At 40.6% G+C, this 25,284-nt stretch overlaps 1 protein-coding gene across 3 annotated transcripts in view; it reads left to right on the plus strand.

The window, feature by feature from the left end:
• The window catches only part of LOC124596368 (V-type proton ATPase subunit H), a 162,759-nt gene that overhangs the window by 107,777 nt on the left and 29,698 nt on the right, over positions 1-25,284 (plus strand). For 2 of the 3 annotated variants that reach the window (XM_047135476.1, XM_047135477.1), the window contains exons 4-9: positions 5,878-6,067; positions 6,158-6,376; positions 7,807-7,911; positions 9,032-9,237; positions 9,321-9,405; positions 17,911-18,089. In XM_047135476.1, the coding sequence (XP_046991432.1) occupies positions 5,878-6,067; positions 6,158-6,376; positions 7,807-7,911; positions 9,032-9,237; positions 9,321-9,405; positions 17,911-18,089 (984 nt within the window). The remainder of the gene's footprint in view (positions 1-5,877; positions 6,068-6,157; positions 6,377-7,806; positions 7,912-9,031; positions 9,238-9,320; positions 9,406-17,910; positions 18,090-25,284) is intronic. The other variant, XM_047135478.1, reaches the window with a different exon arrangement.

Here is a 25,284-nt window from a genome sequence, read left to right on the forward strand (position 1 = left end):
ACATATTTTCCCTCCTATTAACCAGCAAAATGCATCACACCAGGGTTGCCGCCATTTTAAACGGACACCTTGAGAAATTACACATGAGTATCAGCATTATTGCTCAACACTTATAAAAACAGCAGAATTTCTTTAAAATGAATCGGACAGTTATAAGGAACAATAACATGTAACTGAGTGCATTCTTTAAATTATCAGATGTCAGTAAATTTGCAGGGAATGGTTGTCAGAGTGCAGGAATTAAAATGGTTTTATGCAGTTTTAACAAGATCACATACAACTTTTTCTCATCTTTTGACAAGTGTCTGAAGAATATGGAATTAGCTATCAGCATAAAGTAAAATATGAATGTTGTAATAAACAGTGCTATAGTCATGTAACAGATGCACAGAATTTTGGGAAGATCTTGTACTTAACATTCAGCTAGGAGTCTTTATGTACTAAAATGGAAAACTGTTGGAAATTTATAAAGCTTCCTGAGTGACATAGAATGAGAAGAGGTTTATACCTCAAATTGTGATGTTTTGCAGTCTATTTGCTTATAATAAATCATATAACACACCTTTGTCTGGAATTCTGCTTTACATACTGACATGCATGGTTTAATGCTAAATTAGGAGCTCATCAGAAATGAGTAGAATGTTAAAACAAGGAAAAGCAGTACTCCTGCCTGATACAGTTAAACCTGTTAGTCTCTCTGCCCATAGTATTGTAAGATCCAGTTGACATATACAAGGCAGCAGAATACATTTTTATATGTATCTTGCAAATAATTTTATTTTATTAGTCATTCATCTTTTTGTCACATATTGAGCTGTTGCACATCGCATTATAGCTTGATCAAATGAAGCTGGAGGTCAAACACACATTATCTTGAAAATACCCAGGGTGTTTTTGTTAATTATTGTCATGTAGTGTTATATTTATGTATATCACTGTTTCTTTTGAATAGCAGTGGATTATTTACAACATAATTCATGAGGGAGTAAATACACTATGAAACAATAGTCAGAATGCCTCCTTAAGCAGATGTCTACAAGGTGATCATGGGTAAGCACCACATATCACTCTTATAGTGTGTTTGAGCAATGAAGACTTTCTTAAAGATGAGTTACTCCGCAACATTATTATTATTCCATGTGGCATTGAGTATGTTATTTCTCTAGAGAGGAGAATAATAGAAATTGGTAAATGTAATTTTCATAAGCACTAGATTGTTAGCAACAGGGATGGAGACTGAAATATCAAAGAATGGTCTTTGTAATATCTGCTAAGACACTCAGAACATATACAGGTAAACCTCAATTCACTCCAAGAAAATACCATGTTCAGTGGAATTGTGTAAAATGGAAGAAATTTTACATATTAAATCCTGGATTAGGTACTCTTCTAAAATTATGTCACACAGTATGTCAACTAAAAACAACCAGTATTTTTTTCCTGCAACTAAATTAAATACAGAAGAAAATAAAAACATCAAATGTAATTGATGAAACAAGAAACAAACACTCGACATGTACAATATAATAACCTTATGAAGTTTTTGTATTTCAAATTTTGAAATTTAAATAGCTTCTAGTCTTCAGAAGATTTTTGTGATGCTGTGTTCAACACAGTTTCTGTGATTATTTTCAGAGTAGACTCAGCAGTTGCAGTTGATGTGGTTCACTCTTAAAGTATAAAATCATTCTCAAACAAATTATTAGATATATGATCTCAAACTTTCCAAGATTATATGCTGCTTCCATGATGCTCAGTTGTACTGCCAAATTCGATTATCGAAACACCACAATATTTTGGCAGACAGCTCTCCTGGCATCATCAGATGATGATGATTGAGCACCACTTGATAATGGCATAATGCTCCTCTGGTGAAATATTGTTGACTTTCAACAATAGGATTTGGCAGTACACCCAAGAACCATGGAAACAAAATAATAGATTATTGATCATTGATTTTTCTTCAATTTCAGCTCATGCAAGTTCTTGTAGTGTTTTAAGAACATGTTCAACCTCAATTTACACTTAATTTCTCTCCTCTTCTGGATCACTGTCTTCAAAAACTGCCATGCAGCACTACCATTTTGAAGACATTTGCCATCGCCTTAGTTGTCATCTTTCATATGGGTTGAACTTCCTTGACCTCAGTTTCTTCCTTAACCTCAGTTTCTTCCTTCTTATTGCTCTCCACAATAGCCATCAAATCTTGATTGTTCAGAACTGCAAAATGAGAGTGTAGAACCTAAATTGTCATCATCATCATCATAATACTCACTGTTGTCATACTCACTGTCTCTTCAGCTGAACTGGCAATGTCTGTTTCCAGTTTTTTTACTCTGATGCAGAATCAGCAAGTTTTCTCCATATGTCTTTCGCACATCATTCCAAGTATTTTTAGTTGTGCACTTCCACGTTAATGTTTAACTTTGGCCACAATTTCTTTATTGGAAGCTCATGATTGTAGTCTTCGACACGCTTTTAAAAAATGTTGACAGATAGTATGCCTTAAATGTATCAACATCCTCTGGCTCATGGTATGCAATATGGAGATCATGGAGGCATAATCAGCATGTATTTTCATTTGAATCAGTGATGGAAGATGGATGATGACACACATTGTCTTCTAGAACTTTTAATACATTGCATATGTGGGACATGTGATATTTATCAACAGTAAATCTACTCATGGATCTCCTGATCTCATAATAATGCTTTTGCAATCACAGAAATTTGGAGCAAGCAAAGTAAGCAGGAAATGAAGCATGCTTGGTATTAGAACATGATAAATGAATCAAAATCCCAAGATAGTTCCTTTGAAAAATATGTGGCATCTTGCTGTGTCCATCCTTGGCCAGTCTGAGCTTGTGTTAGTCTTTAATGACCTCATGGATTGGGCTTGCAACAGGAATACTTCATTTGTGTACTTGTCATTGAGAGAACTCATAACAGCATCTGAATTGGGCTCTGGCATTAAAAACCTTCAGCATACGTGTGCTCTTATGATATCTTGCTCTCATACAGGGCGTACTTTTTATAGATTGTGGATGTGTATAGCTTTCTCCCATGATCTCTTTTAAGTGATGAACATAAAAATATTATGTATCTCCATCTATACTCTGCAGACCACCATGAGGTGCATGGCAGAGGCTATGGCCCATTGTACCTGTTATTAGGGTTTCTTCCTGTTCCATTCACATATGCGGTCACAGTATATTCCTAGAGTCATCATTTAAAGCCAGTTCTTGAAACTTTGTTAACAGACTTTCTCAGGATAGTTTACGGCTATCTTAAAGAGTCTTCCAGTTCAGTTCCTTCAGTATCTTTGTGACACTCTCGCAAGGATTAAATAAACCTGTGACAATTCATGCTGCCCTTCTCTGTATACGTTTAATATCCCATGTTAGGCCTATGTGGTATGGGTCCCACACACTTGAGCAGTATTCTAGAACTGGTTGCACAAGTGATTTGTAAGCAATCTCCTTTGTAGATTGATTACACTTCACTGGTATTGTACCAATAAACTGAAATCTACTACCTGCTTTACCCACGACTGAACCTATGTGATCATTCCGTTTCATACACCTACAAAGTGTTACACTTACGTATTTGTATGAGATGGCCAATTTCAACAGTGACTTATTGACATGATAGTCATAAGATAATACATTTTTTCATTTTATGGGGGTCACAATTTGACATTTCTGAACATTGAGAGCAAGTTGCCAATCTCCGCACCACTTCGAAATCTTATCGAGATCTGACTGAATATTTAAGCAGCTTCTTTCAGATAGTACTTCATTATAGATAACTGCGGGCGCTGATGTGACCTCGCAGTTGAGTGCCCTACAAGCCAAACATCATCATCATCATCATCATCATCATTATTATAGATAAGTGCATCATCTGCAGAAAGCCTGATTTTACTGTTAATAGTTTCCTCAAGGTTATTAATATACAAGATGAACAGCAAGGGTCCCAACACACTTCCCTGGGGCACTCCCAGAGTTACTTCTACATCTGACGATGACTCTCCATCCAAAATAACATGTTGCTTCCTCCCTACCAAAAGGTCCTCAATCCAGTCATAAATTTCCCTTGGTACCCCATATGATCGTTTTTTTGGCAATAAGTACAGGTGTGGTACTGAGTCAAATGTTTCTCTGATATCAAGAAATACATCATCTGCCAGATTGCCGTGTGTCATGTGAGAAAAATGTGAGTTGGGTTTCATATGTTCAGTGTTTTTGAAATCCATGCTGGTTAGCATTGAGGAGGTCGTTCTGTTCAAGATCCCTCATTACGTTTCAGCTCAGGATATGTTCTAAAATTCTACAACAAATTGATGTCAAGGATACTGGACAGTAGTTTCATGAATCAGTTCTACTACCCTTCTTGTTGACGGGTGTGACCTGTGCCTTTTTCCAAGAACTGGACACAGTGTTTTGTTTGAGGGATCTATAGTAGATTATAGTTAGAAGAGGGGCTATATCAACTGCAAATTCAGTATAGAATCTGACAAGGATTCCACCGGGGCCTGGAGCTTGGTTCAATTTTGATGATTTCAGCTGTTTCTCAACACAACTGACACTAATACTTATTTTATTCATCTTTTCAGTGGTATGAGGATTAAATTGGGGCAGTTCTCCTGGGTTTCCCTTCATAAAGGAACATTTGAAAACAGAGTTAAGCATTTCAGCTTTTGCTTTGCTACTCTCAATTTCTGTCTCATTCATTAGAGACTGGGCACTAACTTTGGTGCCCATAACAGCCATTACATAGGACCAGAATGTCTTTTGGTTCTGTGAAATGTCACTTGACAATATTATGCCATGGTAGTCATTGAAGGTATCACACATTGCTTCCTTGACAGCCAAATGTGTTTCGTTCAGAATTTCTCTGTCTATAGCCCTACACCTCGTTTTACATCTATTATTCAGTAATCTCTCTTTAGAAGCTTCCTTACAGTGACTGTATACCATGGACATTCCCTCCCATTATGAACTATTCTAGTGTGTACATATCTATCCGGTGCATGGTCAACTATTCTTTTAAACTTGAATCAGAGCTTTTCAACATACTCCTGCCCTGTTCTGAAAGTTTGAAGTTCCTCATTGAGGTATGACACTACTAAATTTTTTATCTAGTTTACTGAACATATATATCTTTCTGCTTGTTTTAGTTGTCCTTTGTACTTTGATAAGCATTGTTGCCACAATGCTGTAATGGTCACTGATATCAGTTTTGATATGGACATCCTTAAAGAGGTTAGGTCAGTTTGTTGCCATTAGATCCAATATATTTCCATCATGAGTGGGGTTCCTAACTATCTGTTCTATGTGGTTTTCAGAGAAGGCATTTAGTAAAGGTTCTCAGGATGTCATGTCATGCCCACCACTAACAGAACTGTAATTTTCCCAATTAATTGTCTGGTTATTGCAATGTATGATACTGCCTTTCATTTTTGCTGTTAAAAAGAGCACTCTCAACTGGTATAATGCAAATGTGTGGATTTTCCCCAAATCAGTATTGTGAATTGTATTCTGTTAGATGCACAACCAAGTTGAGGAAAAAAAAGCTTAATATTAAGCTGAATGGAATCTACCAACATGCACATTGCCTCAGTGTATGTCTGTTTGCCTTTTCATAGTATGACCAAAATTATAAGACAATATTCGAATCCTACACAAAAAAACACCAGCGCCTTTGCTTTCTGCAAATCCATTAGTGATCTCACATTAAATACTTGTTTGGGTTATTCAGGCACTGTAATGGTCAATTAACACATTTAATGTCATTTAAGTGAGTTATGCTTCCATGGAAATATTATTTTTCCACACATTATTGTTTTATAAGGGTACTATTTTTTGTTGTTTCTAGATCGCAAATGATTTCTCAAGAGGACTATAGTTTTATAGTGGCATTTGATAATGCTGATGCTCAGGCTCGTGAGAAGCTACTGAAAGACAATAGGAATCAGGCTGCCAAGACATTTTTGAACCTCCTGGGGCATGTGTCAAAAGATCAGACAATTCAGTATATTTTAATAATGATTGATGACATGTTGCAGGTATGTGAACAAATTTCAAGTAATCAGCAATTACCACATAAGCCACCAACAAGAATGAGGAAATGCAATTAATGTATTTTGTTTATGCAGGAAGATCGAAAACGTGTTGAAATATTCCATGAGCATTGTGCCAAAAAGAAGGAATCAGTTTGGGGGCCTTTCCTGAATCTTCTCAACAGACCTGATGGTTTCATAGTAAATATGACATCAAGAATTATAGCAAAGATTGCTTGCTGGAGCCAAGACTTAATGGACAAGTCTGACTTGCAGTTCTACCTTGCATGGTTGAAGGACCAGCTAAAACAGAATGTAAGTATTCTTTAGTTTATGGATCTGTACTTCTACTCTCTTCACTGTTAGTGTTTCTTATGTTACTTTTTTATTTCACAACAGTTATAGAAATTTGATTTGATTCCATTTAAGTTTTTTGTAATCAGATTTCACTGTAGGTATATTGTAGTATGGTGTACTGGAAAAGGGGTTGGGGGTTTAGCTTGAGGGGAAAGTGGAGCTCAGATGCAAGCTACAGTTAAAGATAAAAACCAAATGTTGCAAACTGCCAATGTCAAACAAAGTTCATTCCACTACACTCAGCTGTAGCTAAGTTGTCTAAAAACTGCAGAAAAATTGAATAGATATTTTTTTATATACAATGAAAACATACATCTCCCAATATCGTTAAGGTGCAAATCAACAAGTAGATCTGTCAAGAATTTACTAGACCTGCTTGAAATTTCTCCTACACTGATAAAAATAATAAGCTGAAGTTAAATATTGTTCATAAAATTGCATTGAAATATGTAGATTTGAGAGAGAATATTGCTTGGGACATCAAAATCACTATACAGGTGATAGCCGAAGTATTAAACCATATGAAGATTTTGAGATATTTTGGATGAGAACAGTAAATTGTGTTATTGCCCTTAAAAGTTGTGTGAACTTCATCCTCATTTCCATGACTTCAAATTAAGAATCTAATTCAGTATTTAAAATGTGAATGCACTGTTTCAATCATCAAATTTAAGTGACTTTGTAATGCAATGAAATAATAAAACTGTAATATGTTTTTGTGTTCATTTATGTTACTTGTGGCTACATATTAACAACCTAAATTAGTTTTTTTGTCTTGTTTTGATTCTGATTCTGACATTGAAAATTTATTTTTTGTTCAGAATTATTAATCTCAAAATTAAATTATTTTGACAACCTTAATCAAATACTTTCTTATATCAGCCTGTAGTTCAGTGGAAAAGTGTGTGATATTTACTCCTTTTGTATAGTGCTGCTTTTTGTGCATTGTTCAGATGGATACTAACAAATGACATTTAATATGAAACAAATGTTATTACTGTTTTCTTTCCTCATCGCTTTGCACCTGAAAATAGTGCTTTTTAGTCAGTTTGTTTCTACAGTTATAGAGTCTGTGGCTATGGATTAAAGAAATACTATGTTTGATATAGTATTTCTGCAATTCTTTGTTGTTCTACACTCTCTGTATGTGGACTTCAACTAAAACATGATGGTGGTATTTCCTGTCAAGTCTAATTCTGCTTCAGCAGTTTAAAATTATTTTGGTATGATGGCTTGTGCAAACTTACCTGGTCTTTCATCGTTCTTCATTCTCTCTCAACTAACAGCTGGCATTAGCTGGGCTCTTAGTCAACTGTCTGCTTCAGAAAATCCGTACACTAATAACTGGCATGAAGAGTTTGAGCTTGACTGCAGTTATATTTTTGTAGAGTGAAGCGCTAAAGGATGCGACTTTGCATGCGACACCTGCAGCAGAGGAATCTTCATCTGGCACTGCTCCTGTTTCGACAGCTGAGCATCCTGAGGAAATTCGGGTTTGTTTTGTTCATTTCAGCTGCAGGCTTCAGACACACAATCAGTAACAACTTCTGCCTGTTGCACTGATCAAGTCATCTGTATGTAAACTTGAAACAACTCACATTTTTATTTCATACAAAAATGCAGAAATCATATAAAGTAATACATATAAAAACCATATTATTTGCATGATCTTATTAACAGATAGTGAAACATATCAGAATCATTGGTATGGATGTACCATGTATTATTATGTTCAGCAAGTAAATTGGGTAAACTTTAATTATTAAACGATGCAGCTACTAGGTTTTGATTTTCTATACAAGATGAAAATTTACATAAGGTCTAAGATTTTGATACCATTGACAAAGTAGTATTTACAGTAATATGTAATGGCCACTGTCATCATTTAAAGTTAAACAATATATTTTTATCAAAAAATGATCAAATTAGCCATACAGAGACCAGATTCAAGAGAGAACCACACACAAGAAAGAATCTACAAAATGCATATAGTGAGCGACATGATTTTTCTTTTATTGGTTTGGCCTACACATGAAATAACATATGTATTCTTTCTTTTCTCCTCTCTGTCTTTCCAGTTATTTTTCAATCTTTCTATGTTTTTCTCTTCTTTCTTCTGTCCATATTGCACCTGTCTTTTCTTTTGTTTTCTCCTGGAAGCCCTTGAAACCTTTGACTTTTGCTCTGAATCTTTCTCCTATTCCTTCCTCCATTATTTCCATTTCCCTCAGGTATGCTTTCACTTTTTTTTAATCCACGTCATTGATGTTTTGGGGTTTCTGTCAAAGCAGTTAAAAATTCTTGTTTCCTGATTTTTATTTATTTATTTTCATTTTTTACACTGATATTGTTCTTTGTTTTTCTCTCCTCCCTGTGTGTTCTGTTCTTTCTTGAATTTGAGTTTTAAATGGCTAATGTTATCCATTACTGTATCACCTTAGCATATTTTATTGTAAATCTTGAGTCCCAAACCTTCAACATCATTAGTTTCCAATTTTTTCTCCTTATTGCACCAAAATAGTAACTTCATTCGTTATACTTGGCTTTATAAAGTGTTCAGGTTTATGATAATTCAGAAAATGAAATATTTTTATATAAAAACTTTTTTTGTAGAACAATGAGTATATGCAGTCAGTTGCTCGCTGTCTGCAAATGATGTTACGTATTGATGAGTACAGATTTGCATTTGTGTCTGTGGATGGCATTTCTACTCTTATTGATGTGCTCCAAGGAAGAGTAAACTTTCAAGTCCAGTACCAACTCATCTTTTGTCTATGGGTACTTACTTTCAATCCACTACTTGCTGAAAAAATGAATAAGTAAGTTACTCTCTTGACTTTTCTCATTACATGGAAATTTTTCAGAAACATTTTAAATTATGTCTTTCTAATTGTTTTTACAGATTCAATGTAATTCCTATTTTGGCTGATATACTGAGTGACTCAGTAAAGGAAAAAGTCACAAGAATTATACTGGCTGTATTCAGGGTAAGGATGTTATGTATCGTGGCTATGTATTACCATACTCATAACGTTTACAGATTATGAACTCATAAACATTTACAAGTGTACAAACTTGTGACCAACTGTGAAGGCAAGCTATGGCATATGACGTGGGTCATCAAAACCCAAGACCAAAGAAAGCAAATTATTTAATGACAAAACACAGCTGTGTTTCAGCCCAAAATCTGAAGCTGATTCTTGCCTGTTTGGGCAGTGCTCTTAAGTAAGTGAGCCCTTGAGATACGTATTGAAGGCCTGACTTAAAACTTTAGTGTGTTTGCACCTCTCTCCTCCTCCTCCTCCTCTTTTCTGGAAACTATTTGTTTCTCGTACGATGCGCTCATATGGCTCAGTGGCTTAGGTTGCGTTCACAGTGGCACTGGTGTCGGTGGATTCCGAATTTACAGATTGCAGACAACGGTCAGTGAAATTCATATCAGTTTATTTTCTATGCTCTTATGGGCCAGCACAACGTGAAACATGGACTATGAGAAAGGACTTTGTGGCATCACAATCGGGATAGAGTTTGGAATCTGTGGACTGAAACTGCTTGTTTATTGTAAGCCACAAGTAGGCAAAATCTTCATTGAAAATTTTAGGTGGAAATTATAACCTCAAGAAATAATGCGTTCAAATGTGAAGGATGGCGTATCTTAATCTAGATATTACTGTAGTGGATGTTTTTTGGGTTGTGGTATGTTGACATTAGCTGTCTACAAATTATTTTTAGTCCTTATTAGCATTTTTATACCAGTAAGGTGGAGATTCTGTTACATGAAGTACTTTGCAAATGCAGTATATGTATTTCCATTGTCCAGTGCTTCAGATGTCGACAGTACCAGTCGGTACCTTGTTCTAAACTATGTTTGTCCTTCACATGTATGCTGAATGATAGTCATTGAAGGTTAATTTATGTCTGACTGCACAACTTCAAATAAATTTAGCAACACAAGAGTGTATGTAATCTTACTTTTCAAGGTGACCAAAAATCATTTCGAGAATGTAAAGCCAAAGAAGCATATATGGAAAACTTCCAAATAACAAAAACTAATTTTGAGCAAAAGTGTGATTTGAGCACTATTAAAAAAAAAATCCAGTACTCACATTATAAATGCAGTTCTGGCTCAAGTAAAACTAGAAGTGATATTTAGATATTTGACATCTGACAATTACATCTTTTCAATATGTAATTTTGAAAAAGTACAATATCAGAGTTTTGTATGATGTGTTGAATGCTGTTTAAGTTAGTTTAAAGATTAATGTAAGAGATTATATTTCCATTGTTTTACCTCAAATAATACAAAATATTAAATTTATTCTGTACCGAATTTTGGAGCTATGCTTCTTGCAGATGCACTAAAAGACACTGTAATGCAGTTGATTTCCTCTATTATAAGCTTCATCTACATCCATACTCCACAAGCCGCCTGACGGTGTGTGGCGGAGGGTACCCTGAGTACCTCTATTGGTTCTCCCTTCTATTCCAGATCGTATTGTTCATGGAAAAAAGGATTGTCGGTATGCTTCTGTGTGGGCTCTAATCTCTCTGATTTTATCCTCATGGTCTCTTCGCAAGATATACGTAGGAGGGAACAATATACTGCTTGACTCTTCGGTGAATGTATGTTCTCGAAACTTTTAACAAAATCCCATACTGAGCTACTGAGCGTCTCTCCTGCAGAGTCTCCGTAACGCTTTCGCGATTACTAAATGATCCTGTAACAAAGCGCGCTGCTCTCTGTTGGATCTTCTCTATCTCTTCTATCAACCCTATCTGGTACGGATCCCACACTGCTGAGCAGTATTCAAGCAGTGGGCGAACAAGCGTACTGTAACCTACTTCCTTTGTTTTCGGATTTCATTTCCTTAGGATTCTTCCAATGAATCTCAGTCTGGAATCTGCTTTACCGACGATCAACTTTATGTGATCATTCCATTTTAAATCACTCCTAATGCGTACACCCATATAATTTATGGAATTAACTGCTTCCAGCTGCTGACCTGCTATTTTGTAGCTAAATGATAAGGGATCTATCTTTTTAATCTATCTTTTTATGTATTCGCAGCACATTACACTTGTCTACATTGAGATTCAATTGCCATTCCCTGCACCATGTGTCAATTCACTGCAGATCCTCCTGCATTTCAGTACAATTTTCCATTGTTACAATCTCTCAATACACCACAGCATCATCTGCAAAAAGCCTCAGTGAACTTCCGATGTCATCCACAAGGTCATTTATGTATACTGTGAATAGCAACGGTCCTATGACACTCCCCTGCGGGACACCTGAAATCACTCTTACTTCGGAAGACTTCTCTCCATTGAGAATGACATGCTGCATTCTGTTATCTAGGAACTCTTCAATTCAATCACACAATTGGTCTGATAGTCCATATGCTCTTACTTTGTTCATTAAACGACTGTGGGGAACTGTATCGAACGCCTTGCGGAAGTCAAGAAACACGGCATCTACCTGTGAACCCGTGTCTATGGCCCTCTGAGTCTCGTGGACGAATAGCGCGAGCTGGGTTTCACACGACCGTCTTTTTCGAAACCCATGCTGATTCCTACAGAGTAGATTTCTAGTCTCCAGAAAAGTCATTACACTCGAACATAATACGTGTTCCAAAATTCTACAACTGATCGACGTTAGAGATATAGGTCTATAGTTCTGCACATCTGTTCGATGCCCCTTCTTGAAAATGGGGATGACCTGTGCCCTTTTCCAATCCTTAGGAATGCTACGCTCTTCTAGAGACCTACAGTACTCCGCTGCATGAAGGGGGGCAAGTTCCTTCGCGTACTCTGTGTAAAATCGAACTGGTATCCCATCAGGTCCAGCGACCTTTCCTCTTTTGAGCGATTTTAATTGTTTCTCTATCCCTCTGTCGTCTATTTCGATATCTACCATTTTGTCATCTGTGCGACAATCTAGAGAAGGAACTACAGTGCAATCTTCCTCTGTGAAACAACTTTGGAAAAAGACATTTAGGAATTTGGCCTTTAGTCTGTCATCCTCTGTTTCAGTACCATTTTGGTCACAGCGTGTCTGGACATTTTGTTTTGATCCACCTACCGCTTTGACATAAGACCAAAATTTCTTAGGATTTTCTGCCAAGTCAGTACATAGAACTTCACTTTCGAATTCATTGAACACCTCTCGCATAGCCCTCGTCACACTACATTTCGCTTCGCGTAATTTTTGTTTGTCTGCAAGGCTTTGGCTATGTTTATGTTTGCTGTGAAGTTCCCTTTGCTTCCGCAGCAGTTTCCTAACTTGGTTGTTGTACCACGGTGGCTCTTTTCCATCTCTTACAATCTTGCTTGGCACATACTCATCTAACGCATATTGTACAATGGTTTTGAACTTTGTCCACTGATCCTCAACACTATCTGTACTTGAGACAAAACTTTTGTGTTGAGCCGTCAGGTACTCTGTAATCTGTTTTTTGTCACTTTTGCTAAACAGAAAAATCTTCCTACCTTTTTTAATATTGCTATTTATGGCTGAAATCATCAAAGCAGTAACCGCTTTATGATCGCTGATTCCCTGTTCTGCGTTAACTGTTTCAAATAGTTCGGGTCTGTTTGTCACCAGAAGGTCTAATATGTTATCGCCACGAGTCGGTTCTCTGTTTAACTGCTCAAGGTAGTTTTCAGATAAAGCACTTAAAAAAATTTCACTGGATTCTTTGTCCCTGCCACCCGTTATGAATGTTTGAGTCTCCCAGTCTATATCCGGCAAATTAAAATCTCCACCCAGAACTATAACATGGTGGGGAAATCTGCTTGAAATATTTTCCAAATTATCCTTCAGGTGCTCAGCCACAACAGCTGCTGAGCCAGGGGTCCTATAGAGACATCCAATTACCATGTCTGAGCCTGCTTTAACCATGACCTTCACCCAAATTATTTCACATTTCGGATCTCCGTCAATTTCCTTCGATACTATTGCACTTCTTATTGCTATAAACACGCCTCCCCCTTCACTGTCCAGCCTGTCTCTGGGGTATACATTCCAATCTGAGTTTAGGATTGCGTTGTGACCGTTTATTAATGAGAGCAGTTCTGGGACCTTTCTATAGACGCTCCTGCAGTTTACTATTAGCACATTAATATTGTTATTCCCTGTTGCATTTTGCCTACTCCTACCCTGCCGCGTCTCAGGAGGCGTCTTGTCGGGCCTAGGGAGGGAATTCTCTAACCTAAAAAACCCACATGTGCACTCCAGCTTCGCTCAACCTGAAATAATACTGCCACCAGAAACCTTGTTGCTTCCTTTCTCAGATGCACTGGACAAGTGTTTACAGAGCACTGAATTTTCCAGTACTTTTAGGATAAAGTGGACTGCTGTGGAGTCATAAATCACCTTTCATTAAGTAAATTATATGTGCTTACTCGTACACAGATTTAACCAGTGCATCATATAGTAGACACATTTGCTTTCACCACATAAATTAACCATAATGTGCTCATAACCGCATTGGCAAAACCTTTTTACACCAAAGTTGTGTGTTTTGGTGAGATCTCTTATGCGACGTATCATTGAAACTACATATTTGCATAATACACACAAATATAAATATGAAAAGCATCAAATATGACATGCTAGCTTCGAAGGTGGCAGCCACTTTTGACACTAATCAGTGATATATATTTGCAAAAGTTATTTGGTAATTCCAACAACTGAGGACAGAACACAGTGTACTCACCACATTGTTTTCAAGACAGATATAGCTCAGTCACGTGCATTTGGCATATTTTTAATAGCAAACGCTCCTTCGCAGCATTCGTCTCTAAATACAGAAGTGTCATGGTATCCATCCCACCCTCAGAGGTTAAAATCTAACCTACTTCGTGGCTAGAATAGATTTTAACCTACCCCAAACTAACCTCTGTGACCCCATTGAAAACTGACAGAGGTGGTCAGACACGCCATTATCAAACTGTCAGCTGATGTTATCAGGTGATCGCTCGCAACAGCATCTGACGACCATTTCGGTGTCACTGTGAACACAGCACTGTGAACACAGCCCTTGTGGAATCCATGTGAAATTGGAGGTTCCCCTATAAATGGCGGGTAAGCCAGTTTACATGTCGGAGGAAGGCAATGGCATAATGCCTCCAACAGGACCATGCCTAGTAAATCACTGTGTTGTTCAAAACAATCTCTGGATAGACAACAACTATGATGTACTCTCTGCCATTGTTACATAAAATCTTAGCAAAGTGAGGCAGAGTCCACTTACATATTAGTGTGCAAAACTTAAAGGTGGAAGTAACTTTTGTGTGGTGTTTCACTGTCAAGTATCAAAGCTCGTTGAAAATTGGGCCATTCATAGAAAAAAACTTCCACAGTATAGTGTGTGCAGATGTGCTGCAGTATGTCTCATCAGTACATCCCACATGTGTTCGATGGGATTTAAGTTGGATAATGGGCAAGCCAGACCATTTGCCTCTCATTCCAAGATCTCCTCCACCTGCTCAGTTCAATGCAGTTACGCGTTATCATTCATAAAAATTAAGTTGGGGCCAAATACACCCCTGAAAAGATGCGCACAGGAAAGGAGTACTGGTCACAATAGCAATGACCAGTGGGTGTACCATGCTCAAAGATTTGAATGTGGGTATAACTATGCAACTTTATGCCTCCCCACTCCATAACACCTGGACCACCAAAATGGTGAGGTGCGACATTGTTCCTAGGTGCAGTACATGTTCTCACCTCTTGCCATATGAGGCTAGTCCAGAATCATTACCCAGACTGAGTCCCACTCTTTGTTGGTCCAGTCTGTTTGCTCTTGGCACCATCACAAATGATGCCAGCAATATGCGGTTGTTCGTGGTACACAACAGACTGGTCATCATGCAGAGAGACCACTCCTATGCAGTCACCATCCCCCTGTGGAGCCTGAGATTATGTGCCTTGCAGTCCTGTTAAATGTGGTCACAGTTGCACCCCCTGTTGTATGTGGGTCCCTTCTTATCTGTTGCACAATGTGGTGGGCATTTGATGCTGTAGTTATCAGTGGTTGACCACCTCCTCTCCTTCGGGCAGCAGTGCCCTTGGTTTGGAAACTCCCCATGCACATGAAACAATGCTGTGAGCAGTACCAAATTCCTTGTGTACACTCTTCACATTTCAACTTTCTTCCAGTTTCCCAATAAATCTTCACCATGTGAAGTCATCCAGATGTTGTTACTGGGCCATGCTGAATTGGAGACAACCGCCACAGCATTCTGTAACTACTCATGGATTGACATGCCTGTCTTCCCCATTTCTTTAGTTGCCCTGTGTTGCGAGTCTGGCCCCATTTGGCACTATAATCGCATTACCCTTACACCATATAACATCCATGTTTCAGTGCACGACTGGGAGACCTCTATCAACATGCTCCCACAGCTTCATTCATTTCCACCGAATTGTTAATATGTTATATTCCTTTATTTAGCTCATCCTTAACAGCGGTGTACAACAGTTATGTGAACAACAACTGTTACAGTTTTGCTTGTAGTGGTTAATAGGTTTTAACAAAATGTGTAGTTGCCACTTGGTGTGGAAAAATTTGCACAATCAAAATTAGTTTCCTGGAATGGGCTGGAGGAAGTGGGAGGAAAAAAAAAAAAAAGGCTGCAGCTTGCTGCAGAAAAAAAGTGTATGAAGACCTTAGCTGTGACAAGTTCAGGAAGCATAATTAGATACTAATGCTGGATGGAATTCAGATAAGTCCATCAAATTCTGGCTCATCTTTGTGGGTACACAAGATTCACATGCTAGTAGTAATACACCTCAAGTGTGGAAGCTCATTTCTACTCTTCTTCTTTTGTGACTTGTCCTCACAGCAATTTCTTTTGTTTCCATCATTGACCTATTTCTGTTAAATGCATATTATTTTCCAATATTGACAAACTTCAGTAATAAATATGCTGTTTGATGATCAAGAAACAAATTTTATATATAAACTATGAAACTGCGGATAGTGAGCAGAACCAAAAGCTTTTTCAGCTTGGAGTTTTTGCATTCTCTTACTAGAAGCTAAAAGTGAGGGAGGCTAACAGAAAATTCTTATGTGGCAACAGCGTCAGTTTATTGGGTTGGTGCATACGTTCATTGTGTTTTTCCAAAAGTTTAATAAACACAACAGATACACATAACAGAGACTTAAGTCACCAATAATATATCCTCCTTCACTATCTACAGCAGTCTGCCAATGCTGGGGTAACTTCTTCTGTAACTCTAGAAATCACTCGCTTTTGAGACAAAGAACTCGTTGAGCCATGTTTGGAGCACATTTTCATCTGAAAAGGAAGTTCCTCGGAGGTTGTTAGACAGCAAGAAAGTTGAAAATCTGAGGGTACAACATTAGGTGAGTAAGGTGGCTGTGGAATGACTTCCCAGCGCAATACCTTTATACTGTTTCTCGTCAGTCTAGCAGAAAGCAGGCAGACATTATCGTGGAGTAGAGTAGCACTTCACGCAATCTTCCTGCTCGTTGTTTTTGGATTGTGTATGCAAGATGTCTCAGTTGTTGGCAGTAATTGTCAGCAGTAATGGTTACACCTCGGGGAACCAATTCTTAATATACCACACAGTCGCTATTCCACCAGATGCGACATTGTCTTTTGTGGATGTGCACAGGTCTCGATGCAGAGAGCTGCTGCTTTATTTGAACTCAACCATTCCTTTCATTTCCTTATGTTAGCATAAAAGACACCATTTCTCATCACCAGTAATGATACATGACAGGAATGGTTAATGTTGTTCATGAGCCACTTGATGAGCCACCTGCTCATTTTTGTGATTTTGGCTTAGAGCATGCGATACCCATACACCTGATTTTTGAACCTTCCCCATTGCATGCAGATATCGCACGATGGTGGAATTATCACAGTTCACCACATTTGGTAGTTCTCAAGTACACTGAAGTGGATCAATGAGGATTAAGGTATTTCATTGAACCCTGAAGGTCTACCTGAATGTGGAGGGTCACTAATGTCAAAATGATCCTCCTGAAAACGAGAACACCATTTTCTTACTGTGCTCTGTCCAATTGCATTATCCCCAGACAAGGCGCAAATATTTCTGGCTTGTGTCATCCCTCTATTGAACTCTAACAGAAGAATATGTCATAAATGTTCAGATTTCTCCACTTAAAACTCAATTTTCTTGAGTCGATAGCCCCGCTCACTATCCCTGAATTACAAAATTACAATATGTACATTCAATTAGCAACAGTGAACTTCAAATAAATCCGGGACACCAGCATGCAAAACAAAAATGCTACAGATTAATGCACCAAACTAATATCTGTGTATCTGTTTATTGCTCCCAAATGAGGTGAGGTTTCGTGAAGTTCCTGTTGTCAATGCGTCTTATTACCATGAATCAATTTTTATATTTGGTGTAATGTTAACATTCCACTTCCATTAAATGTCCTTTATGGTCTCATTTTGTCATATTTGTATTGTTTTATTTCTGATCGTAGAATCTTATTGAAACGCCAGAAGACAGCCAAGTTTCAAAGGAACATTGTATTGCTATGGTACAGTGTAAAGTGCTTAAGCAGTTGAGTATCCTGGAACAAAGAAAACTTGATGACGAAGATATAGTTTCTGACATTGAATTCCTCAACGAGAAGCTTCAAGCATCTGTGCAAGATCTGAGGTGAGATGGCATACAGTATTTATTTGAATTTTTAGCTACTAATAAAGTGATTTGGCTGTATTTTGCACTAAGCTGTTCAAATCTTGAACTGTTCTTTCTGGCTTACATTTTCTGTACGATTCCAAACATGTTTCATCATTCCTGCAGCAAAGCCGCTGTTACTCCCATCCTCATCAAAATAGAATTGGTGACTTTTTTAGACATTGTGCACTAGTAAACAAGTACCATGCCTTTGACCAAGTGTTTGATCAGGCAAACGTCCGCAACTCAGAAATTTATTCTATAAGTTTGATGAAATGGTATGACAAGTTGCTACTAAATCAAATTACAAGAATAGTAGCAGTGTCAAGTCGCCAACAGGCAAGTAAACAAGACTGAAAACTTTGCTAGCTTTTGAACGAATCCTTTTCTGTTCTAGATACATTCTGCTAGAAGAACTCTATTAGGTTTGCCACAAGCACTCTGGATCGCCTCTCTCTCTGTCTCTCTCTCTCTCTCTCTCTTTCTTTCTCTCTCTCTTCTCAGCGATCACAGGCCCTGTAGACCATGCGCTGCATCAACGATATGCTTCCACCGCCTTCTATCTCTCGCAGCCTCTCTCCACCCTGTGGAAATTCCTAATGCTGCGATGTCCTTCTCTATGCCATCTTTCCACCTTGTACGAGGTCGGCCCAATGGTCTTGTTGCCTGGAGAGTTCCTTCAAATGCTTTCTTGGTGATTCTGTTGTTTTCCATTCTGTCCACATGTCCAGCCCATTACAGTCTCCTACTTTTTAATTTCTGGATGATAGTGGGTTGCTTTATTAACTGATAAATTTCATTGTTCTTTCGAATTCTCCATACACCATTCTCCAACACAGGTCCCCAGATTTTTCTCATTACTTTTCTTTCAAAAACATTCAGTTTTTCTCTATCATTCTTTGTAAGTGTCCAGCTTTCTGAACCGTACAGTACTATGGGGCAGATAATAGTGTTTATTTTTTTTATTTATTTATTTATTTATTTATTGTTCCGTGGGACCACATTTAGGAGAAGTCTCCATGGTCATGGAACGAGTCAATACATGAAATTATAACACGATTGTAGAAACAGATAAAATGAAATATAAGAAACATATTCAGGCGACAAGTCGTTAGTTTAAATAAAGAAAATCAAGAATGTAACACTCGAATTTGCTTAATTTTTTAGCTCTTCCAGGAGCTCCTCGACAGAATAGAAGGAGTGAGCCATGAGGAAATTCTTCAGTTTAGACTTAAAAGTGTTTGGGCTACTGCTAAAATTTTTGAGTTCTTGTGGTAGCTTATTGAAAATGGATGCAGCAGAATACTGCACTCCTTTCTGCACAAGAGTCAAGGAAGTGCATCCCACATGCAGATTTGATTTCTGCCTAGTATTAACTGAGTGAAAGCTGCTAACTCTTGGGAATAAGCTAATATTGCTAACAACAAACGACATTAAAGAAAATACATACTGTGAGGGCAATGTCAAAATTCCCAGACTATTGAATAGGGGTCGACAAGAGGTTTTCGAACTTACACCATACACAGCTCGAACAGCCCGTTTTTGAGCCAAAAATACCCTTTTTGAATCAGAAGAATTACCCCAAAAAATAATACCATATGACATAAGCGTATGAAAATATGCGAAGTATACTACTTTTCGTGTTGAAATGTCACTTATTTCAGATACTGTTCTAATGGTAAATAAAGCGGCATTTAGTTTCTGAACAAGATCCTGAACATGGGCTTTCCACAACAGCTTACTATCTATCCGTACGCCTAGGAACTTGAACTGTTCCGTCTCGCTTATAACATGCCCATTCTGTCTGATTAAAATGTCAGTTCTTGTTGAATTGTGGGTTAGAAACTGTAAAAACTGAGTCTTACTGTGATTTAGCATCAAATTATTTTCCACAAGCCACGAACTTATATCATGAACTACATTATTTGATAATGTTTCAATATTACACACAAGATCCTTCACTACCAAGGTGGTGTCATCAGCAAACAGAAATATTTTTGAATCACCTGTAATACTAGAAGGCATATCATTTACATAAATAAGAAACAGCAGTGGCCCCAGCACCGACCCTTGGGGAACGCCCCATTTAACAGTGCCCCATTGGGACTGAAAATCATTACCACTCTCAATATTGCGAAGGATTACCTTCTGCTTTCTGTTCTTAAGGTAGGAGGCGAACCAATTGTGAGCTACTCCCCTTACTCCATAATGTTCCAACTTCTGCAGTAATATTTTGTGGTCAACACAGTCAAAAGCCTTCGTTAAATCAAAGAAAACACCTAACGTTCGCAACCTTTTATTTAATCCGTCCAAAGCCTCACAGAGAAAAGAGACTATAGCATTTTCAGTTGTTAAGCCATTTCTAAAACCAAACTGTACATTTGACAGCAAATTACGTGAATTTAAATGCTGCAGTAACCTTGTATATACAACCCTCTCGATAACTTTAGCAAACACCGATGGCATAGAAATAGGTCTATAATTGTCAACACCCCCCAGGGGGTCCACAACTCTTTCGTGGATACGTGCGTGGCGAGCACGGGGCCCCGAGCCATTGCAGCCTTCTTTCTCTCCCGGGCTGCATTTCCTTTCCCTTCCCCTCCTTTCCCCTCCATACCCCTTTCCCCTCGCCCTCTCCTCTCCCTCTATTGGTGTCCTTGCTTATGTTGGCCCCCGCTATCCTCCTGGTTCTGTTGGTTTTACACTCTGGCTTTGTTGCGTAATCATCTCCTCCTTTTGGCATTCCTTGGTCCCCCTCTGGGGTTTGACTTCCATTCCAAAATTTCTCTTTCCGTAGTGTGAGCCATTTGGGGAAGAGCACCTTACCTAGTGTCTCCGACGTGTGCCCTCCTAGTATATTCCACCTTTTCTTCTACGTCGTTGTCTGATGCTAGGGTGCATAGCCAGCACGGTAGCCAGCCCGTGTGGTGGGGTCGCTATGTACCCTTTTGGTTGAGCCCCCTGAACACACAGGGATCACACTTCTGATACCTGAGCTGTGACCTCCTCATGCATGCCTTGGAGTGGTTGCTCGTCATCCTGGAGCATCGGAACTCCCGGCAATGGCCGCCGTGCCAGACGGCCCTTGCTGTGGCTGGGTGGCGCCCGTGAGGAGAGCCCCTGATCGGAGTGGGTGGTATCAGGGCGGACGCTATGCAGATGAAACGCATAAGGGTCCAAACCTCTGGCCGCTCTTCTGCGGCCGTCTCTCTGCGTGGTACTGATTCCTCAAGTGCTGCTTCTCTTGCCCCTTCGGCCTTCCCTTCCGTGGCTACCCCCTGGGAGGAGGGTCAGGCCCGTCGTCTAGGGGCAAAACCTTTCCCCCGTTATCTAGTTTGCACCAGGACTGATGGAGATACTTTCACCAGTGTCAAACCTTTATTCTTTGTGGAACACATTGAAGACAAGTTCGGCGAAGTGGACTCCCTGAGCAAGATGCGGTCAGGTTCGTTGCTGATAAAAACTGCTTCGGCTGCCCAATCTGCGGCCCTTCGTGCCTGTACCCATCTTGGCACAATTCCCGTGTCCATTACCCCTCACCAGTCTCTAAATATGGTACAAGGTGTAATTTTTCACAGAGACCTCATCCTTCAAACTGATGAGGAACTTCGGGACAATCTCGGACGGCGGGGTGTTCACTTTGTTCGGCGTGTTCAGAAGGGTCCTAAAGATAATCGTATTGATACTGGTGCCTTTATCCTGGCCTTTGAAGGGGATACCCTTCCTGAGAAAGTTAAGATTATGGTCTATCGCTGTGATGTGAAGCCGTACATCCCACCTCCTATGCGGTGTTTTAAGTGCTTGCGTTTTGGCCACATGTCTTCTCGCTGTACTCAGGACCCTCTCTGTGGTGACTGTGGACGTCCACTCCATGAGGGGAGTCCCTGTGTTCCCCCTCCTGTATGTGTAAATTGTCATGGTAGTCATTCTCCACGTTCAGCAGATTGCCCAGTCTATAAGAAAGAAAAAAAGATACAGGAGTATAAGTCTCTTGATCGTTTAAGCTACACAGAGGCCCGTAAGAAATATGCACGATTGCACCCTGTGTCCATGACATCTAGTTACGCCTTGGTTACATCTTCATCCCTTCCTCCCCCTTCCTTACCCCCGTCCCGGACCCCTCTCCTTCCCCCCTCCCCTGCGGCTCCCACACCTTCTCCTCTGGGCGCCGCTCCCCCTCCCCAGCCGGAGAAGTGTCCCACTCCTTCGGCGTCTGCCGGTCAAGGGCGCCTCTCCCGGGATGCCCCTTCCCGGCACCTTCCAGGTCAAAGGTCTGCTGCAGCGCGGCGACCGCGAGAGCCGCGGTCTATCGGCCCCCAGGTCGCCCGGTCTCTTTCTGTTCCTGATCTTGCTGCAGCTGGCTCCATTATGCCACACAGCCCTCCTCGATCTCAGCCTGAAAAGAAGAAGAAACATAAGTCCCGGGACAAAGAGCCTCTGGTGTCCCCGGAGGTCCCTTCCCCGGCTTCACAACCGGATTCTGACCTGTCGTTTATGGATGTCGCCCCCTCCTTGTCGGTGACAGGTGGGGACCCGGCGGTATGACTGGATTTAGCGTGTTCAGCCCTCATTTAAACCATCGTTCTGTGGTTCTCCAATGGAATTGTAATGGCTACTATCGTCACCTTCCGGAATTGAAATCCCTTCTTTCGTCCTACTCAGCAGCTTGTGTGGTTCTCCAGGAATCTCATTTTACTGATGCTCACTCACCGACCCTCCGTGGGTTCCGTGTTTTCTGTCGAAATCGGGTCGGACCCTTGCGGGCTTCTGGTGGCGTTTGTACATTGGTCCGTACAGACATTGCTAGCACGTGGATTCCTCTCCAAACTACATTGGAAGCAGTTGCTGTTAGGGTCCACTTAGACTCTGCAGTCACAGTATGCAATCTTTTATCTCCCTCCTGACAGGACTCTTACACCTGCTGCCTTAACCACCCTTCTTCAGCAACTTCCTCCTCCCTTCCTCCTCCTTGGGGATTTTAATGCTCATCATCCTTTGTGGGGCAGTGCCTTTCCATCTAGACGAGGTCTTCTTATCGACCAATTTATTGCAGACCACGACCTGTGCCTTCTTAATGATGGCTCCCCTACTCATTTCAGTGCTGGTCATGGTACCTTTTCTGCCATTGATCTTTCTCTTTCTTCTCCCTCTCTCCTCCCTTCATTACACTGGTCGCCACACGACGACCTTTGTGATAGTGACCATTTCCCGTTGATTATCACGCCCCCTTCCCGCTCCCCGATGGAGAGGTTACCTCGTTGGTCTTTCCACCGCGCCGATTGGCCTCTATATACTGCACAGGTCGAGTTTTCTCCCTCTTTGTCGGGTTGTATTGATGACGTCCTACGTGACGTGTCTGACGCGATTGTTCGCGCTGCTAACCTTGCTGTCCCGCGCTCATCTGGACAATTTCGTCGTCGGCAAGTCCCGTGGTGGAGTACGGCCATTGCCATTGCCATCCGTGATCGCCGTCGAGCTTTGCAACACTTTAAGAGGCACCCATCTGTAGCCAGCCTTTCTACCTTTAAGCGCCTTCGCGCTAAAGCCCGTTATTTAATCAAACAGAGCAAGCGGATATGTTGGGAACGATTCGTTTCTTCCCTTGGTTCCACTGTCCCTCTGTCACGGGTATGGGCTACACTTCGCTCTCTCCAAGGTTGCCATCGGCAGTCCACCCTCCCAGGCCTTCACCTCCCAGATGGCATTTGTACGGACCCATTAGTTCTCGCAGAACATCTTGCGACCCATTTTGCAGTGGCATCAGCGTCGGCCTCCTATCCAGCTGCTTTCCTTCATCCAAAACAGCAGGCTGAAGCTGTCACCTTATGTTTCACCACTTGTGAGTCAGAATCTTACAACGAACCTTTCACTGAATGGGAATTTCTTTCTGCTCTATCTGCTTCTCATGATACGGCTCCTGGCCCAGATTCCATTCATAACCAGCTGCTTCAACATCTCAGTGCTCCACAACGGCACCATCTTCTTCGGGTGTTTAACCGTATCTGGCTCCAGGGTGACTTCCCTTCTCAGTGGAGGGATAGCATTGTGGTTCCTGTCCTTAAGCCTGGTCAGAACCCCCTATCTGTTGACAGCTATCGGCCAATTAGTTTGACCAATGTTGGTTGTAAGTTACTTGAACGGCTGGTAGCCCGTCGGCTCACTTGGGTCCTCGAATCTCGGGATCTATTGTCCCCTTACCAGTGTGGCTTTCGAGAGGGACGATCTCCAATCGATCATTTGCTTCGCTTGGAATCCGCAGTTCGGCAGGCTTTTTCCCAGCGCCGCCATTTGGTTGCAGTGTTTTTTGACCTTCGCAAGGCCTATGACACGGCCTGGCGCCATCACATCTTACTAACCCTTCATCAGTGGGGTCTTCGGGGCCCACTCCCGATTTTTATCCGCCAGTTCCTGATCCATCGGTCATTCAGAGTTCGAGTTGGTACTGCTTTTAGTTCTCCACGGACCCAGGAGACGGGCATCCCACAGGGTTCTGTCTTGAGTGTCCTTCTTTTCCTCATTGCTATCGATGGACTTGTGGCCTCTGTCGGTCCCTTGGTCGCCCCTGCCCTGTATGTGGATGATTTCTGCATTTGGGTTAGTTCCTCCTCGATGCCATCTGCAGAACGGCAGCTCCAGGTGGCTATACGGCGTGCCTCTGCATGGACCCTCTCCCACGGGTTTCAATTCTCTCCTTTAAAATCGCGGGTGGTCCACTTCTGTCGCCGTACTACGGTCCACCCTGATCCAGAGCTCTATCTCGCTGCACAAAGATTGCCTGTGGTTCCACAGTTTCGTTTCCTAGGTCTTCTTTTCGACAACAAGCTCACTTGGCTGCCCCATATCAGACTCCTGAAGGTAGGATGTTTCCGTAAACTCAATGTCCTTCGCTTCCTTGCCCACTCCTCCTGGGGTGCGGACCGTTCCCTCCTCCTCCGTCTTTATCGTGCTCTAGTTCTGTCACGTTTGGACTATGGTTGTCAAGTTTATGGTTCAGCTGCTCCTTCCACGCTGCACGTGCTGGATCCAGTCCACCATCGTGGTATCCGTTTGGCCACCGGTGCCTTCCCTACTAGCCCTGTTGATAGTCTCCTGGTTGAAGCTGGGATCCCCCCCCCTTTCTGTTCGGCGGTCCCAGCTTCTGGTGTCTTATGCCCTTACTATCCGTTCTTCTCCC

Source organism: Schistocerca americana, chromosome 2 (assembly GCF_021461395.2).
Source record: "Schistocerca americana isolate TAMUIC-IGC-003095 chromosome 2, iqSchAmer2.1, whole genome shotgun sequence".
Taxonomy (NCBI): Eukaryota; Metazoa; Arthropoda; class Insecta; order Orthoptera; family Acrididae; genus Schistocerca; species Schistocerca americana.